Source organism: Rhagoletis pomonella, unplaced genomic scaffold (genome assembly GCF_013731165.1).
Source record: "Rhagoletis pomonella isolate Grant_MI unplaced genomic scaffold, Rhpom_1.0 Rhpom_scaffold_00003, whole genome shotgun sequence".
Classification (NCBI taxonomy): Eukaryota; Metazoa; Arthropoda; class Insecta; order Diptera; family Tephritidae; genus Rhagoletis; species Rhagoletis pomonella.
The window spans coordinates 70,083,807-70,103,903 of NW_023458557.1; the positions used below are offsets into that span (position 1 = coordinate 70,083,807).

Here is a 20,097-nt window from a genome sequence, read left to right on the forward strand (position 1 = left end):
TAGCGTAATTAAATTATTTTCGTTTTCAAGTTTTTAGTTTAAGGTCTTTTATCTCAAAGCATTCAAGCGAATATCATGCATATGTACATACATATGTATGCATTTTAATTCTTTTATTTCGTCTGCTAATGTATACATACATTTATACATGTGCATACATAAATGTATGTACATACATAAATATGCAATATATGTATTTAAATAAATAATTAACTTAATTTAGTTTTTAAAATTTTAATTTTAATTTTTAAGCGAGTGACATTTTGACCCATTTGGCTATTTTTCTTTCGTTTATTATGAGATATTATTATAGATATTAAGATGTTGCTTTAATTTGGATCTTTTTTTAGAGGACATATGAACAAAGGAATAGTTAAAAAGTACTTAGAGGGAGGTAAACAAATTTACAAATTCTTAGAGCTCCTTGTTATAGTTTATAAACAGATAAACTACTCGCTCTACTGCTGCTGGTGCAGCGTTTAGCTTAGATTGGGCACATCCGTGCCGAGGCCGAAAATTTTCCACCGAAAAGTGGTTGGAACAAGCAAACCACACCTTGGTGAAGTTACCATGCACGTGGCCATCCCGAAATATGCAGCTAATCGTACTAAATAATGATGAAAACAATTGCATAAACAAATAGATTATCCATGTGCATTACGCAATTATTAAATTACGGAGTTGAGCTGTCAAAAAATTCGAAGTTCGAAATTCCTCCTCCCAAATTTTCGGGGAAAATGCTACCCCCTGGGAGTTAATTATTGGAGGATTTCTTTCTCGGAAGAAACAAATTCCCGAAGAACAAACTACCCGGGAATATTAAGAATTTGGCTGCATATAAATTCAGATTTCAAACTTTGTTCAAAAACTATAAAAATTCTGCTTAATTTCACCAAAATTTCAAACTTTCTAATCAGAATTCTGGTATGCAGTTTTGTAGACTATTTAATTCTAGTATAATTAAGTGCAGGTTTCAAGCTGCTATAAAATCACGTTAATTTTTGGCAATTCCTTTTTTTTTTGCTGGCAGTGTTCTCCATATAAAAGAAAATTTTCGAACATACTTTTGTATGGAAAAAACGTGAAACACCTTCAACCAAAAGAATTTAATTTTTGTGAGCTGTCTGCAAATGGTTTTTGATGTTAGCTATCGCTGCACCTGAACATATGAAAAGAAATTCCCAATAATCGGTTAGAAAGGGGCTGATGCCGATCCCGATGTTCAATTTTGTGCCGATACTAGCCGATGCCGATTAATCGGTCGGACTCTAAATGCTAATACGAAATCAATACCAACAAGAGCGTAGACATGAACTCAAATAACATACCGATACCGATACGAATTGGAAAACGAAAAACTGTACCATAAGAATTCGAGTGGGAAGAAAGGCTTGTTTTCACAATGTATAGTCAAATTCAATGGCATTTGTTGTCAAATAAGTGAAAGCGCACTATGGGTACCTATTCATCTAAACGCGAAAATGTCTCGTAACCACGTAAACCTCGAAAATAAACCGGGTTTCAATACAAAGTGAAGTACGTTTACGCGGTTTACGTGCTTACGAGGAATTTACGCGCTGAAATGAATACCTCTATTGGCAAATGGAATTAAAAAGCGGTATATCGATTGATTTTGATCAGGATTGGTCTTTAGTCATGTACTGCACTGCTATTTGGATCGGCTATCTGGCTGTTTTCGGCCCCTAAAACTTTGGTATAGATATGGATAAAGGAAAATCAAGGTGGTGACAACAAATCGCAGGTTTTTACGAATACAATTTAATCTATAGTTCTCTCAAAAATGCATAAGCATCAACTTTCACGTCAAAAATTCTTGAGTGTTGGAAGCACACACCTTTTTTTATACATCCATATGCGCATCTGTTGGAAAACTCAAATTTTATTGCTGGTTGCTTTTAATCAATCCAGCAAACGAATATACTAAACTTTTTTTGGCTGCACTATCCCAGAGGCTCTGTGGTCTACAATAGATATATGTATGTGCATAAATATGTTTTTATGACGTTGTTTGTACGTATGCAAATAAGTGTACATACACTCCGCTTCACTTGAATAGTTATTTTACATACATTTTGCCTTCAAGATCCGGGCTTATATCTGGACTTATGGACATCTGAGGAGCTTCGCTTTAAGCTTATTACACTTTTTATCAAACTTTACGAAAAAAATGCTTATTATTGTGATTTACAGGTACGCGTAACATCCTTGTGTGTATAGCAAAGTTATTAAAATTGCACTTAATTGCAGAGCACGAATGAGCGAGGCAGGCGCACGTTCAACTGCGCAAAATTCATAAATGAAGGGCTTCACGAATTCAGGACTTTGCAGGCGATCTGTTGGAAATAAAACTCAAGGAAATGGAAAATTTTTTCGACAGCCGAATCCGGCTCTCAGCATTGCGTGGAAAAAACCAAAAATTTAGCTAAAACACAAGGATAAGGGTTTTTCCATACATTAGAATTAAAAATGTAGTATCTAATACCAAAATTCATTTGCACTATTTCGCTTCGAATTTGACCATTATTCAAAACGAGATTAAAACAAAGAGTCTTCGATGAACACAGGACCGGATAAAAGCTCAGATCTTGAGGAAAAAATTTGTTCCTATATAAGTGAAGCGGAGTGTATGTATGTATGTTTCATTCATTTATTTGTTTGTAAATTTTAAACTAGTGGTCAGTGTTTCAAACCTATTTGTAGGGCAGTTTTTTGAACATTAGGGTGGTCCAGAAATTTATGTGAAAATGGAAAGTCGGAATTTTTGTTCTGTACCGAATAAATATACCCCTATTTTTTATACCCGAGCGCACTTGTGCACAAGGGTATATTAATTTTGTTAACATAACGGTTGTTTGTAACAGCCAAAACGAATCGAGATAGATATAGACAAATGTATACATAAATGATCAGGATGAAAAAAGAAATCGATTAAGCCATGTCTGTCTGTCCGTCCGTCCGTCCGTCTGTCCGTCTGTCCGTCTGTCCGTCTGTCCGTGTACACGATAACTCGAGAAAAAATTGAGATATCTCAACGAAATTTGGTACGTAGGTTTCCCTTAATCCAAGGTAGGTTGGTATTGAAAATGGGCGAAATCGGGCTTTAACCACGCCCACTTCCCATATAACGGTAATTTCCAGAAATACGAAAACTGCGATATTTTAGTAACTATTGAAGATAATTCACTCAAAATTGATATTTACAATAATTTTTAGACGAAAAATAAGAATATTATAAATTTTTGGAAAATGGGCGTAGCCACGCCCACTTATGGTTACATGTGTATATCTTGGTAACCGCTGCACCAATTTCTTCCAAACTTGGCACAGTTGTTGGCCTTCGTATAACATACCAAATGGCCGAAAATTTTTAAAATCGCTCAATAACCACGCCTACTTCCCATATAACGGTAATTTTCAGAAATACGAAAACTGCGATATTTTAGTAACTACTGGAGATTATTCACTCAAAATTGATATTTATAATAAGTTTTAGACGAAAAATAAGAATATTATAAATTTCTGGAAAATGGGCGTAGCCACGCCCACTTATGGTTACATGTGTATATCTTGGTAACCGCTGCACCAATTTCTTCCAAACTTGGCACAGTTGTTGGCCTTGGTACAGTATAAAAAACCGCCGAAACTTTTTAAAATCGGACAATAACCACGCCCACATCCCATATAACGGTAATTTAGAGAAATACAAAATCTTCGATTGAAGCTAATTTATTCAAAATTGATGCTTGCAACAATTCTTTACCAAGAAATACGTTTATGGTAAAATTTCGGAAAATGGGCGTGGCACCGCCCACTTATGATCACATATAAGTATATCAGTAACCGTTCTACCAATTTGTACCAAACTCGGTATGGTTATTGTACTTGCCACGTGTAAGCAAAACGTTGAAAATTATTGAAATCGGACTAAAATAACGGCCGATTCTCATATAACGGTAAATTTAAGAAATGCTTGAAACTTCAGTATTTCGAAATTGAAGGACGCTAATTTACTCAAAATTGATACACCTCGGCTTACCATCTAGCGGAAGGTTTCGGAAGGGTGAAAAAACATATATTTAATACTTGCGCCGGGTATTTAATGTTCGGCTCCGCCCGAACTTAGACTTTCTTTCTTGTTTTAACATAAAATATTTAGAGGTCGATCAAAGCGCGCAAAATTTCCTTTGTATTTTATATGGGGAAAAACTGGTTTTCGTAGAAACGATAAATCAATATTTTTCGATCGGAAAACTTTATTTTTCTTTATGAGATTCCCAATAATAATAACCAATTATTTCTAGGGCCGTCAAAACCCCCAGAAAATGCAGTGAAGGGATAAATAAAAAATCTTTAGTAATTAAAAGTGTTTAAATAAACAATTGGGTATTGTTATTGGAAGTCTTCTGAAGTGAAACAGAGTTTTCCGATCGAAAATTATTGATTTTTAAGAAATAAAATATATGCTACATGGGAAACTTTGAGCGACCTCTAAATATTTTTCGATTTCAAAATAAAAAAATGTGGATATATTTTTTTGCGATATAGAGCCATCCTAGGGGGTGAGAGCTTTAAAATTCCGACTTAACTTATTTTGGACCACCCCGATGTGCATTCATATATATGTAAGTACTCGGCTATGTTTGAATGCATACATGTGAATAAAAAAATCCAAAAAAAAAATATAGGGGACACAAAAACTCTGTGCAATATGAGTTTTAGTAGCAGCTTTGGTTGAATTTTTGCACAGCTACTATGTCGGTTCGTTGTTGTATGTGTGTATATACGAATGCAAGCTTTTCTATACCCATCCGGCTTGACGATCGGCCTATCCGCAGGGATGCATGCAATTAGATTGCTTTTTCAGTGTTGCCTCGACTCTTTTTTGCGAATTTTCGCCTTATACATTTTTGCGCTGGGAATTGATGCCTTCGACAGCGAATTGTTTTTCTTTTTGTTCATTTTTCTGTTTTCGGTTATGCGTATGTAGTGTGTGCGTCTGTGTGTAGTTTTGTGACATGGTTTGCACATACTTTCCCTGCATGATGTATGCGTATAAGTGCATAATGCCCTGCAAAAATCATTGGACTAGGCGTGGTCCATTTGTGCCATTTTGGAGTACTTACAAAATGCTCCTCTGTTATGCAGTAGCGAACCAACTCGTGTCTCTGCGCCAGCTTATTGTTTGTTACCCGATAACTGCTCGTGTTTTAACGATCGTAATCCCTACACCATGCTAATAGGGCTTAAATTGTTATACATATACATGAAAGAAGTAACTTAACTAGTAGCGTAAGGAATTCCGTGGAAAAATCTTCCACGCCAATATATAATTGCTTTTAAATAATATGACTTTTAAGTTAAAGCGTGCGAGTAAACGTGTTGACTGCGTGAGGTGCTACGAGGCGTATACGTTACATACAAAACTACTAGTATATGACCACTAGTTAATATTTTTACTTTTAGTATATGTTTTTTAAGATTTTATATAAATACAATTTCGCGATGGAATGTTGTTCTTCATGCAAAACCAAAGATAATGAATTGTCCAAGATAAGTGTGCCACCATCTTCGCCCAAAAACACATTTTTGCCGAGAAATGTAAACACTCCTGAGATTTACTCATATGGTCCTATCCTAGGACATCGCAACCAAATCGGACCACATTCTGTATGCGCATTTGGAGTACTCCTTTACCCTTAGGGAGTGTATTCTTTACATGCGTTCATGGAGTTGTCGCAATATTTGTAAGGTATTTATTGTGTATATGTATGTACATATATGTATGTAAATTTCAGTGTTCACATGTGTTTCAGTTGCTGCTTTGAATAATTTTCATTTGGCGAATACAGCAGCGTGCGTCTATATGCAAACACATGCAAATATGTATGTAGATACACATGTTGGTGACTGCGAGTGTGTGTCTGTGGTGATTGCAAAATGGTTTCTGAGCTGCATAGCTCAGGCGTATCTCTATTTGATGGAATTTCAGTGCAACGAATTCAAAAAATTCATTACAATGAAGTAATATGCTCACTGAATTTTAACAGATATTTTCAAATGTGCATGCACACATACATATGCATCTATAGTGCATATGTATCTATAGTGTGTGCATACCTTTATATGGAAGTATAGAATGCCTTCACTTTGCTTCTTCCAAACGCTCATACGTACATATGCTACATTGTAACAAATTTTTGCATTAAGCAGTGAAATCGAGAATATTTCGTATTCTTAAAAAGATGAGTTTGCATAATATGTGTGGTATTTTTTATTCCTCTTTTTTTTGGAGAAAATCTAATGACTATGCTAGCTAGCGTATAACACACTTTTTCTCTGCTTCACTCTCTTCTTAATTAAATTTCTCTGTGCGCACTTAATCAAGTACTTTTCGAATTTCGAAGAATGCAAACACTTCATAAAAAATTCTTAGATCAAGATGTGTAATCAATTTTCCCAGCATGCTTCCATTCAGGAAGTCATTTACAATTGTTAGTTCATTTTTTTTTTTAGTTCAACCTCTGTTGTTTGTTCATATCAGTGCCACAAAGTACGTAACTGCATGCACAATTACACAACACACACATATATAAATATACGAATATCCTCCTTCAAACTCTCTAGAGTCTAGCCGATTTTAGATGTGGTCACATCTGTGCCCGACTGCCTGCCTGTTTGGCCTTTCCAAAGTTATTTCCTCTTTTATCATTTTTTCTTGTTTTCTTTTGCGTCTTTTTATATCCCAACTGTTGATGAATGCTTTGTGAAAAATGCTGAAATAATTGTTTTTCATGAAACAAAAGCAACGGAAGCCTCATACATTTCATTTTTCAGATTTTCTGATTTGGTTTCTGAAATGAAAAGCGGGGAATAAATGGGCCTATTTGTTTGGAGGGACCGTAGCATAGGCTGGAAAAAATTTATTAATAAATCCACACATCTACATATTTTTTTGTACATACTTATATGCATATAAGTAACAATAGGAACATTTCGACAGCTGAGTGGACCTATAGTCCACAGCCGATTCGAACACGCCATATCTCAGAAAAATTTTCAATAACGCCCTATCTCAGTATTTGATTGAAGAACGCCACTAACACTTCAATACTAACTCGTCCTTACGCACAAAAAATTTCAGATGTTTTAATTCTAAGGAATGTTCTCTTTAATTTGATACCCATACGGCATTGTTCGGTTGGAGTGGCGAGTTAACCAAGTCCAATACTTGAAAAGAAATGCGAGCAAAATTTATAGCAATCGTAAATTTTGTAAGAAACTTTACAAAAATGGAAACAAAAGCATGGCACAATGACAATCATAAGCGAGAGAGCATATGTTTACCAACAAAATATGCAACAGCACTTTCAATCATGCCAGAATTACATGCGGTAGTTTGCCATTGCTGGGACCAGGAATCGACTTTTAGACGTTTAGTTTGAGCTGAATTTGTTATATTTTTTACGACTATTAAAATAAAAGACAGCAGCATCACCTAACAGTAAAATTAATAACTAAAAATAACTTCTTATGAAGTATTAGGTTCGATTAAACAAACAAATTAAAAAAGAAGAATCGAAATCGGATGAGATTTTAAGAGTGGACAGCTTTCTTGACACAAAAATATGTTTCCAACTATGCGCCGTTGGTTAATACGTTCAAATAAGACACATTAATAAGGGAAATCAAATTTCATTTTGTTTCAGGTATTAATCGTTCCTTTAGTTCACAAGATCATAAGAGACTGTAGTTATACTAAAATTTATAATTTTTTATTTATTTTTTATAATTTTTGTACAAAGTCGGAAATTTAGATTTATATGGTATTTGTTAGATAAAGAGCTATACTTTTATATAAAAATAATGAACCTTAAAAAACTCAAAAGAAAAGTAGTCAAAACTGGTAAAAATATTGATGTGCTATCCTCTGTCGCGGGATGTATGTATGTACATCAAGCTCAGTATATTGCCTGAAAAAATATATGCAATAAGTTCCATCACAATCTGCAAAAGGCAGTTCAATTTAATGTTGGGATTTGCGCGGAATCGATTTGTGCGTCAGTGGGTTTGTAAAATTCCCCCCCAAAGCTGTCTACCGCACTTTTTTACAATTCATCACTGAATGCTTAATATGTATTTAAAATATAAATGTGTACATTTGTACCTTCATATACATAAGTACCCACTGTATATATAAATAAATAGGCATAAATGCCGGTACATGGCATAAGCGCCTATTTGTATGCATTACGGCGTGCAAGATGCACATCCACAGCTATACATAAATATGTACTTAGTTATGTTGTTTGTATGCCATTATCAAACACGTGCTGCTTAACTGACCTTAATTTATGACGTGCATGCGTATATTATTGTTTGCATTTGTGTATTAAATGTATTTGACTGCAGTTATTTGAATGTATATGTACAATTATATACATTTATTTGCATTTATTTCGCTTCATTTCAGAGTCCATCGCTTATCAAGTACATAGCTCTCTTCTCACTGTCTCTCTATCTCACTCAATTTTACTTTTATTCGCACATTGTTGAAAATATGATTTTTGTAGTTGCTGCAAATTGAGAGAAGAGAATGCTATTTATATAATCCCCGTAAGAAGTTTTCTCTGTTAGGAATATTTCAAAATATACATACCCACATTTATATGTATATACCCACCTAGCTACTCACTGGGAAGCTGAGATCCACAAAAACTCCTCTTTCATATATATTTTCGGCCTAATGCAAACCGCATAACAGGCTAACCTAATATTCACGCACGCCGTCAATTTACTGTCAAAAATTTCTCATGCACATACAACTTGTATGGGACCAACCGAAATTGAACGGCGTGCGTATGAAGCTAACTCAATTTCCAATTTTTGTTCTGCGTGACATTTTGATTTGACGTTTCGCTCAATGAAATCAAATGCAAACGCACGCAAGCCAATTTCGGGTGACGCAAAAAAACAAATTCGACGGCGTGCGTACCAAAACGCAAGCCGCGAATATTATGTTAGCCTGTTAGCAGTATTCTCTCGTTCAGCTAGTTATTGACTTCAGTCGAGCTTTTTCGCACTGTAAGCCACGCAGTGGCAGTGGCAGCGGCAGTCTTTCGAAATCACCTGTTTTTACATAGTGTGCTGTCCAATAAAGCGACTCACAATACAGCAGAGGCAGCTAACAGTACTGCTCAGTTTAGCTCAATTTCTGAATTCACTGCCTTCATGTAAATGTAAAAAAAACAGAAGGGAATGTCGCTGACATAGCCGTATTGTATTTGCTGCGGCAGTGACTGTCAATATTAGCAGTAACAGCTGATTTTAAAAGCTGTCACTGCCACTGCGCTATTGTATTTGGGCTATTACTTACCTCCATTGCTCTCTGCTCTCTTTTCTTGCTCAATTTGTAACAAACACTCTCAGAGATTCTATTCGAAATTGTGCAATCCAAAACACGCTAGCCTCTTCAACGTTCATACAAATGTATATATGTATGGATATAGTGATTTTGCGCAGTTTGCAAAATTTTTATTTTACCTTTTTCGTAAAACTCCACGACTGCATCTCTCGCTCTCACTCTCTCTACACTACCATATAGTTATTCATATTCATATAATTATTAGTACAGTGACCGCTTATGTGCTTTTGCTTTCAACGCTTCCTTATCAATCGTTGATAATAGCCTGAAAATATGCTTTAATTTGTGTCTGTTTTTTACGCCGGCAAAAACTTTCTGTAATATGCACATACATGCATATTTATGTAAACCCGTTCATACCCTGTGGGAAAATCTGTACTTATGAACTGTTGCAATTCTAGCACATTTAGACCCACTACAGGTTCGCGTTAAATATCTTTTGCATGCAAACAAATGGCAAGTTTAATATGGCGAAGTGGAAATTACCCTGCACCAGTCCTAAATTTAACTGAAAGGATCTAGCTCGCCACGCATCTCTTTTTCTACAGTTCCGAACCAGTTCTAAAATCGACAGACAAAAAAGTAACATAATTTTTTCAAGCGGAGTCTTTTTTTAATATCCTGTCGTATTAATATTAATTTTAATATTGTTATTGAGCACAAAAGTCTAAGCGGTAGAAGTTATAGCTGCTATTTCGGAGATCACCACATCTTCTCATCAGAGTTCTTTTTCTAGACTTCAGCAGAAATCGAACCCGCCACAAGTTGTCTGCAGTCCCGTCTGCTCAGTGAGAGCAAAAAACTAGATAGAGCTTATGACATTGAAGGCAACATGGGTTTTGCCCACCTGCAGCCCCTCGATGTCTCCCCATCATTACTTATCAAAGTATTCATCCAGTTTCTAATAGTGGCTTCGATGGCCGAGGTGGGGAGTGCTATAACTAGTTGCGTACCGAGGAATCCGTGGTCTGAGCCAACTCTGGCCAAATGGTCATATGCCCCATTACCAGGTACTCCCGTGTGACCAATGTTTAAAGTGCAGCTAGACTATCACTGCAGACGCGTAAACTCCTTCCTCTCCCCCCACGCAGTTCATGGCCTCGTGGATTGCAAACACCTCAGCCTGGAAGACCGAAGCATACTCCCCCAAGAGAAAAGTGAAGCTCATCCCCATTAACTTTGATAAAGACCACAGAGCCTGACCCAGAGTCAGTTTTGGAGCCATCAGTGAAGAATTCGCAATGTGTGAGTCCGGGCTCAGTGCTGGTATTAGAGCCATGATAAAAACATTAGAAGGTAAAATCATTCTCTCAATTCGTCGGCCATTTTTTCTGACGTTTGCAAATATTTTAAAATCATATAAAATTTAAAATAAAGAAATGAAATTGTTCACATTCGTTGTTGTTTGAGATTTAAAAAAAATGAGAATGTGTGTGTGAGCTTGAGTTCGAATTTTAAAATTATATTGCTGGCAAACGTCAGACTGTCTCTCAATGATTTTACCTTGTAATGTTTTTATCATGATTAGAACAGCATTCAGACTCAGGGAACTCAAGATTATAGAATCTCTTCAAAACGGTAATGGGGGTGCTCAGTCTGCAGGTGGCCTTAAAAGTTGCCCCACGTATGAAGATACAATGTGACGGTAAGTGCAGCAGTGCATTAAGAGCAGCTCCAGGTGTTGTAGCGAAAGCTCCCGTACAGCACACGGCAATAGTTCTTTGAAGTTTAGCAAGCAGACTTCCCAGCGTTGATGCCTTCGCTGCAGCTGTCTATTTACGAGCGAAACGAAAAACCGAAATTGCCTGCAGTTTAGTCATGTCAAAACTCATGCTGCTCTGCTCAAACCCGTATTCATTCCAAAGCTTGAATTTCAGGCAGCAATTCTGGAGCTGCGCCTGGAAAATTTGTCATAAGTAAATTATCGTTGCATATCGATCGGAGTATCTTTTGGCCAGACTCTTTTTTTTTTACAAACTGTGGCCGTGGTATTTACCCTCACCAAATGGATTACTGCTCCCAATTTTAGCCATGAGTTCAGGTGGTTTGCTGGACCCGAATTTCTGTTCTTACCGGAGGACGAATGGCCGACAACTAAATTCGGATGTTTGGCGAAAACTCCAACGAGTTACTTTGCCATATTGACACGGCGCAGAAAGCAGCGTTTTATCAGATAGGAAAAATAACGACGAGTATAATGGTGTGTACTACAATTCCTACGCATGATAGCCTGAAATGGCAATCGGTCAGCGAAATGCATGGAGTTGCTGAGCTGGAGCACATCACCATACGCTAAGAATCAACTTCAGGTGAAAAAATGATTCGCGTTGAAAGAGGTGACGCTATATCTCGCAACAAATTTTCGCCTTATCTAGATGAAACGAATGAATTTATATATACAAATTAGCACACATATGTTATCCACGCCCTCCTTTCATCTCATTCTCCAATTTGTGTCATTTTATCGGTCACCCTTCCCCCCGCCGTTTTCAACATTTGTCATAAATGGTAAGGGCAGCGTTAATGACGGCAGATTATAAAAAACAGCTGTTTTCTAAATATAATTTCATTAAAATTATTGCACGAATGTGTGCACAGATTGGTTTTAGAATCTGCGGTAAGCGCACATTCTATTATTGCATTAGTGTTTTTATTTCAACCAGTCCAATGCAAATAACAAACATGCAAATGCTCCGGAAGCAATAATAAGTGCGAGATTAAAGCGAAATGATGTTGTAACTATGTATCATGTCGTGCAGTGGCCATCATTGCAGCTTGTGTTCCCAGTAGGAAATATCCGTCATTTCGAACTTGTGTTAGTTAAAATTCGTACATTCAAAATTATCGAAAATAAAAAAAGGCAGCTGCGTTGACCCCAGTCGAAACTCGATAACGCTATGATGGGTACCAGGACACTGCCGGATTAAAGATTACAACATCGCAGACGGACTGGCTTGTAAAGGCTCAGCGTACGCCTTTGTGGGACCGTAACCGTTTTGTGGACTCAGTTGGTCGTATTCGCGACTGATAACTACAGAGTGCATACACTCAGAACCCTTTAAGTACTGTGGAACAGTAGGCGGCTTTAAGTATCTTGAAGAGACTTTGGCACAAAAAAACAAATTACCACAAAGACTTGATATTGAATTTTTAAATTTTTTTTTTTTTGTTTTTTATATGTCAAACAACTATCAAAATTAGCTCCAAATAGTCAATATCCTTTAGTTTCTCCACAGCCGAACCCCTTAGAACATTTTTTTCTATCAAGCTTTAATTGCAGATTAGATATAAAACTTTATTTTTAGTTTGTCTACAAATCATCTAATGGCAGCAGCGAAAGCTCGCCCAACTCCAAAATTAAAAATCTTTTTCCCCCATACACGAGATTTCCTTGAAGGCAGCTTATGCATTTGCCATTGTTTTCGTTGCCTAAATATGCCTTCCGGTTGCGGATTTAATTAAAATTTTAATTTTCGGCAGCAGTATTGAATGTGAAGAAGGTCATTTTTGTAGTTCATTTTGTTGTAGTTTTCGTGACTCGGGTCGGTGCTTTGCGGTTACATAGTCCTTTTATTATTGTTTGTGGTGTTTGGCTTTTGCTCTGCTTCTAATTGATAACGCGGGATAACATCAGGACAAACAACAGAGCGTATTTGTATGCGTTGAAATATTGTAGATAAATACATACCGATGTATGTATGAATGTGCATTAGTATGCCTCACCAAATAAAAAAATGCTTTTTTCCACCGAGATTATAAAATTTTGATATCATAATTTACGACTTCCGCCAAAATATTTCTGGACTTAAAAATCTCTCAAAAAACTGATTTATTTGATTGCGTTGAACAATTTTCAAAAGTTTTATGCAGAGCTTTTAAACTTAAACTCTTCCATCATCTGAGATAATTTTTTCGGAACAAATATTTTTAAAAAGTAATTTTATTTATAAAAAAAACTCGATTTTTGAAGGTACTTTCAAATGGGTCCAGCTCACGTAAATCTTTATATTTTTCCAAATTTTTTTGACGGTGGTCTTAACCTATTGTGGCAAGACCTTCGGCAATCCGGCGCGAACAACAATCAAAGTGGCAGAATGTTCGAGGAATGACGTAGAATATTCTACAGCGAGAAACGTCAAGTGGATGAGTACTGCGAGCAACGCGAGAATGAGCGATAGACGGCAGAACGTTCTAGAGTTGCGATTCAACAAGCTATAAGTTCAGTTGTGTTAGCAAGTTTTGTAAAGTGTTGTAAATAATTGCTTTGACCAGTATTGTTAGTTGTTGTTATTACATAAACAAGTATTGTAATGTGTTTGTTGTACAATAAAGTTAATTGTACTGTAATTTGGTCCACTTGAGCGTTTATTTAACAATCCAGCGTTACGAACCGAAATCCATCAAGTAGTCAAGAAAAATCGTAGCGATATAAAACATTTTATAATTCCAAAGGAAAATCATTACCGATTTTTTTATGGAGAGTGATGCACCCTAATGTTCATATATGTGAGTTCATAAGTATGTATTGCAAAGGCGTAAAAATGAAAACACTGCTGAATTTGCTGCATTGTTTTCTACGGAAATGGCTAATGCTGTTATCTTGCTTTTGTTGTTGTTACTGTGGCTGCAATTTGTGACAGGAAGTGGTGCTGACAGCAGTTGCAGTTATGCGGTCGCTGTTTTGAAATAATATCCAACTGTTTTTGGAGCATTATCGCGTGGCATATTTGTATGCACATTAGGATGGAGTTTTTTTTTGGGAAAAAATCCACTTTCAGTGAAAAATTAAAAAAAAAAATCATGTATCGCATTCGATGGCGATCCAACCTGTATATTGGCTTCGAAGTTCTTCCCAAAGAGCAGATCTGGGATCATCTAGTCAATCCGTCCAAGTAAAGTTGACGCATACTACTGTGTCCGTAGGATCGTACACAAACTGTACCGTAGCATAAAGTGGCAGTTGTGGGCGTTTTATTCTTGGCCAATAGGTCCACCGGCAAGAGATGCAGCAGGATGTAAAGTACTGCCGTTGGTGTTGTCCTGAGTGCTTCTGTCATTGATAGCCTATATAGCGAGTCGCCTAACTCTCTGATAAAATTTTTGGGCACTTTTCTTGTCGGCCAACATTCTAAGTTCTTCGCACTCCCGTATTTCGGTCCTACCTTTTTATCCCAATATATGTTCCACATAGCTCGTATTACGCACGATCGCAGCGTTGCCCAGTTTGTTGAAAAGTGCTCGCTGAGAGCGCGTGTGAGAGTAGAGTGGCGATTTAGCAGTCTGTTGTGATTGAAACTTTTCGGCGTTCAGTTTTTCTTGAATACATTGCAGAACGCAATATTTTCCTGCACGGAAGATACTATTCCTAGTCAACATTTGAACTTTGGAGTGTACGTTCATACAAAGCTCTGGAAACGTGCCTTGCGTTTATTAGAACACGTTAGATTTGCTTTCTTGTTTTTCGGTCCGTATAGAACCAGGTAGCTTGATGGATCTTTTTATGCTTGCACCTAGTACTGCAAAATATCACGTTTCGGTCCCCGGTACAGTCGATAAGCTGCAGCGCGTGCGTTTCAAGCGGTCACAGAATAGGTATTTGGTCCCACATCCTCACGTGAGCTCACATAAACTAAAAGGGAAAGAATCTCGCCTTGATGAGAATTGGGCCAAGAAACTCACTCACCGAGGCGAACGACAGTACTCGGCGACGGCCACCACAAATCCCATACAAATTTGGGCCCCTTTAATTGGCAGCTATAGTAGACGTCTCAAGGCCTTATGCGTCTCTCCGGCGTTTTTGCCCTGTCCAGCGCATTTCTTGGATGATGTTCAGCGATGCAGAGGCACCTTCCCTATGAAGGGCCCGGGCATTCCAGGTTTAGCCCACAAATCCTTGTCCTTTGTACGTTTGCCGTGGTCTTGAAAGAGAGTCTCGTCCTAGGTTTGATTTCACCTCCTCTTTTACCATTTACATTCATTGATAAAATGGTAAAAATCGTACACTATTTCCCCCAAGATTTAGATACTAGAAGCCTACGCTAACAGTCAGCGTCGGGACTGACAATTTTGTACATTGTATTTCCTTCCGTGGGATTCAAAAGTCGTTGGTACAAGTATACTTTATCGTATTTTTCTCACTATCGCTCTTCACTTTTAATCGCCTATTTAACAGAGCAGCAATAAAACACACATATCGCTTAATATTGGATAATAAAATGATTTGTATTATGTCATACTAAACATTAAGAAAGTGAATAAATATGTATATTAAATAAATAAAATAAATAGCAAAACGTAGATTATATGTATGTATGTATATTGATGAAACTGAACGCAATGCGGTAAAATTTAACAAACTCCTGCAGTCAGGAATGGGGTACAATTTGGACAGCGCTATTGCAGCCAGCCAACCAGCTTCAATATGTAGCGAAAATATGGCGTACGCTTTTCACCACCAAATCAGGCAATTAAAAAATTATGACATAAGAAAAATCTGTATGTATGCGTGGATGTATGTTTGTAGGATTTAGAAATACCGTAGCTTGGAACGAGTTTCTAATACAGAAAATAGAAAAGTGCGCACCTATTTTGCAGCGCGACGTTTTGTCAGCGGCGTAGTAGGCGTCGGCGGTTTTATCTGAAAGTAGAAAATTCATTTTTGTATTACACACACACACACACACACATTGACATATCGCAGCGTTATAAAATCGACATACCGCAGCTCTTATTGGCTTAGCGGTGGCAGCATTTGCAGGAGGAGGCTCACGTGGTTGGGGACCATCCGCATCACCGACTACTGTCACCGCCACTGGACGATTCTCGGATGCCATGCGTTCGATGCTCTCGCTACGCGACGTCGATCCGGCACGCTTAAACATACCCGACAAGCGGCCACGTAAGTCTTTTTTGCTGGCGCGCATATCACTGGCCACACTAATGTCAGAGTCAGATCCTTGAACCTGCAGTGGAGAATATATTAGCAAATAAGGGTAACAGCAAATTACATGCACTTTACTCTACTTACCGAAACTTCACTCTCGGAATTACGACTACTCTTCGTTAGACTTCGTAATTTGCCCATTAAGCTCTTCTTCTTCTTGCGCGGACCGCGTGGTATGTCGCTTTGCGTGGATCCACCGGATAGACGTGAGTCAAAGCTACCGTCACGCACCATGCCACCCAATTCGGAATCAATGGACTGCATTGAGGAGACGCTGCCATCATCCTGACGCCAAATATTCTGCAAAGTTTTAATATTGTTATTGCTATTCAAAATAATCGCACAAACAACAACCTGATCCTTCTGTATCGAATGATCCAATGAAAGACTCTTCCTTATCAAACTACCATTATGCGGCGAGGTACGCGTTAATCTCGCACCATTGCGCGTCGAGCCGGCTGCGCTTGCCACCGAACTCTGACTGCCGTGCGGATCGTTTTCCTGTGATGCAGCGCGTCGCAAATTACTGCGTCGCATGCGCGTACGCTCATTCTCATCTTCGTTGAGCCGTTGGAACTTGCGCAGCTCTTCAGATGCTTCAGCCAGTCGTGCAAGTACATTTGTAATTTGCATATTATTTAGAGCGCTATTTGGTGAAGGACTACGACTACGCTGCCGTGCTGTACCTGCCTGTTCAGGCCGCAATGTGTTGCCACTGCTCGAAGAGGAGCGGCTACTTGCCGACGCTATCTTCAGGTCTGGCGCTATCTTCACCAATTCATCGACAGTTTGTAGCAGCGCGCCAACTTTACGCTCACCGCCATCCTGTTCCATGCGACGTTTTACCAACTCTTTTTCGTAGCGTTCACGTTCGCGTCGCAGCTTTTCGTTGGATGTGCGCAGTTTGGCGTGTACGTCACGCAGCTCCAGCAAATCGCATTGCAATTCAGCGATCTTGCGTCGTCCTTCCTCCATCTCCTCTTCGGTAGAGCGTTTCAATTGATCCAAACGACGTTTGGATTCCAATCGCTCTTTGTCACGCTCACGCTCAACCTCGAACAGTGTTTGCCGTAAATCGCGCGCTAATGTTGACGTTTCTTGTAGCAGACGCTGTTGATCTTCGCGCTCCTTTTGCCAAGAGAGTTCGAGTTTTGTCTTCATACCTGGTATTTTTGTGCGTCCTGAACCGATGACACGTTCCTCTTCGAATTCATTTAGTTTTGATTGCATCTCGGATATTTTGATCTCATTTGCGCTGCGCTCCGATACAAGTTCCGTCTTTACCTTACTTACTTCGAGGCGTGCCTCGACCAACTGATCCTCTAGGCAGCCGATCTGTAAAACAACAAAAAAAATCATAAAATTTTTTTGAAAGTAAAGCTAATTTAAGTGCAAACCTGTTGCTCAAGGTAAGCAATTTTGCTTTTGTCATCGTCATCACTACTGTGCATCGAGCCACGACTTTGGCGACCTGTGCTGCTGGCTTTGAGATCGCCGATCTTCTTTTGTGCCGATTCCAGCAACTGCTTGAAGGAATCCCGATCCTTCTTAAACTTCTCACATTGACGCTGTAAGGTAAACCAGTAAATAATGGAGAAGATTTTCTGGATTAGGTCTAAAATATATTTAATAAATTAATCGAGTGAAGGATTCTGTATAATCGGACGGAGATCAATTTATCCACGAGGGAAACCAAACATTCGCATATCCCTTTGTCAAAGAGAGAGGGTCATAACTTTTAGGCTGCTTTCCATGATGTTATCTTTTTGACCATCACGGCGTGTTCGGCGAACGAGGAAACATTCTGGACCCTCAAGTCTTGTTGGGACTCTCGAGTCTAAGTGCCTTTATCGGATGAACCCACATGAACCCTTTTGGGGTCAACGGCTAAGGGTCTCTTTCGGCTTGGGGCCACTAGTAGGGAGCGTGAAACCTTTAGATGGATAACATTCTGGGCCCTCAAGTCTTGCTGGGACTCTCGAGTCTAAGTGCCTTTAGCGGATGAATCCTCATGAACCCTTTTGGGGTCAACGGCTGAGGGTCTCTTTCCGCTTAGGGCCACTGAAATCTTTAGATGGTTGCTCAATTATCAGGATAGGAAGTCGGGTTTTTGAAAATTATTGCCAACGAAGAAACACGAGTTAATACAATATCTCTAATGTTCAAGCTTTCCATCTGTGAGAAGAGTTGGGAATTGATCCTGAACACACGGCTTTTCTAGTGCACATCAACACCCATCTAGTGCAAGAAACACCCAATCTAGCTTGAAGTAGGCATTCTTTCGACCGTCTTAAGTGGAACACCGACTTGATGCCTATAACTGTAAACTCTTTTAAGTAGAGAAAAAACCTGTCAGTCGGTTCAGCACATCATTATAAAGCCAATATCGATACCATGGCGTTTGTAAATGGCAAATGAAGTGGCCAGATAGGGGCAAGTAACTATTGAACCTAGCAATTGCTGATTAGAAACCTAAATATGCGAATCCGTCGGGCCTTTTCAGCGATGTTTAAATTTTGAAAGCTGCCTATTAGAGGCAACTTTGATTACGCACACGAGCCGAGGAGGAATAGCAAGGGCTTGAAAAATTCGCACTTCCTAGTTGAGCGGTTCCTACTGATTCGCCAAGAAACTGGGCAACCTGAGGTCCTTACTCCAAAAGTGATGATATATTTCACTTGATTCAAATGTCAAATAAATTTTTGTCTATACCTACCTGCATAGAAGTCAGTTCGCCACTTAAATTTTTGACTTGTTGCTCGTATCGCAGACGTGTTGATGCTACCTCTGACTTAAGTTGCAATTCAGAGTTTTGAAGCCTAGAAAAAAAAACGAAAACATATTATTTAGATAGGGAATTACACATAGACACGTACAGTTAGCTAACTTCTTTCATACTCACTTCGTTTTCAGCGTTTTAATTTCCGCCTGCAAACTGCTACTGTGCTCATTAATCGAATACTGCGCCTGTTCGATGCGATTAAAATCACTTAATTTACCACTTAGGTCCTCATTTTCCTTACGCAATTGGAATACTAAATCTATATTCATCTCATTCTCCCTTCGTAAACGATCATACTCTTGCTCTCGCTCCGCCAATTTATTCTTCAGCATTGTCTTTTCATGCTCCGAGGCACCATTCTTGATTTGCTTCGCTTCAGCCTCTTGCAGCTTCTTTTTCGCTTCGCTCAGCTTCTTAGCCATCTCTGTGCGTTCTACGCGTATTTCATCCATTTCACTTAGTTTCTGGCGCAACGAACTGATTTCCACTTCCATATTATTCTTCTCGGTGGTTAGTTGCGCCCGCATTAGTATCGTCTCTTCAGATAACTTTTCCCAATGCGAATTCAAATCCTGATAGCGCCTATTTTCATCGGCTAGCTGATTTTGCATATCCTCTAGCTGCTTTTTCAGTTCCTGCACTTGCTTAGAATCTGATTTGGAGGATTTAGTTTTCAGTTCCTTCATTTCCTTTTCATGCGCTGCTTTCGCTTTTTCTGCTGCCTTCTTAGCGCTGCTCAGATCTGCTTCCAGCTGCGACAATTTCGATTCGAGCTTTTCACGTTCTTTGCGGTCCTTCTCGTAATCCTTTTCTAGCGCGGACTGTTTTTCCTTGTCACGTTTGGTTTGCGTTTCTAAGGCGGACTTGGCGGCTTCCACTTGCTTGATCTGCAGGAAGAGGAAAACCATTTCTTAGTTTGGATTATTGTGG

At 38.6% G+C, this 20,097-nt stretch overlaps 1 protein-coding gene across 2 annotated transcripts in view; it reads right to left on the bottom strand.

Moving 5' to 3' along the window:
• Positions 1 to 15,709: 15,709 nt before the first annotated feature.
• Positions 15,710 to 20,097, bottom strand: part of LOC118735417 (myosin-7B) — a 44,536-nt gene continuing 40,148 nt past the window's right edge. For both annotated transcript variants that reach the window (XM_036465144.1, XM_036465143.1), the window contains 7 exons: positions 19,288 to 20,054; positions 19,102 to 19,204; positions 17,783 to 17,953; positions 16,740 to 17,720; positions 16,470 to 16,685; positions 16,162 to 16,404; positions 15,710 to 16,079 (listed from right to left, as the gene is read on the bottom strand). In XM_036465144.1, coding sequence (XP_036321037.1) covers positions 16,026 to 16,079; positions 16,162 to 16,404; positions 16,470 to 16,685; positions 16,740 to 17,720; positions 17,783 to 17,953; positions 19,102 to 19,204; positions 19,288 to 20,054 — 2,535 coding nt within the window. In that variant the 3' untranslated portion in view covers positions 15,710 to 16,025. The remainder of the gene's footprint in view (positions 16,080 to 16,161; positions 16,405 to 16,469; positions 16,686 to 16,739; positions 17,721 to 17,782; positions 17,954 to 19,101; positions 19,205 to 19,287; positions 20,055 to 20,097) is intronic.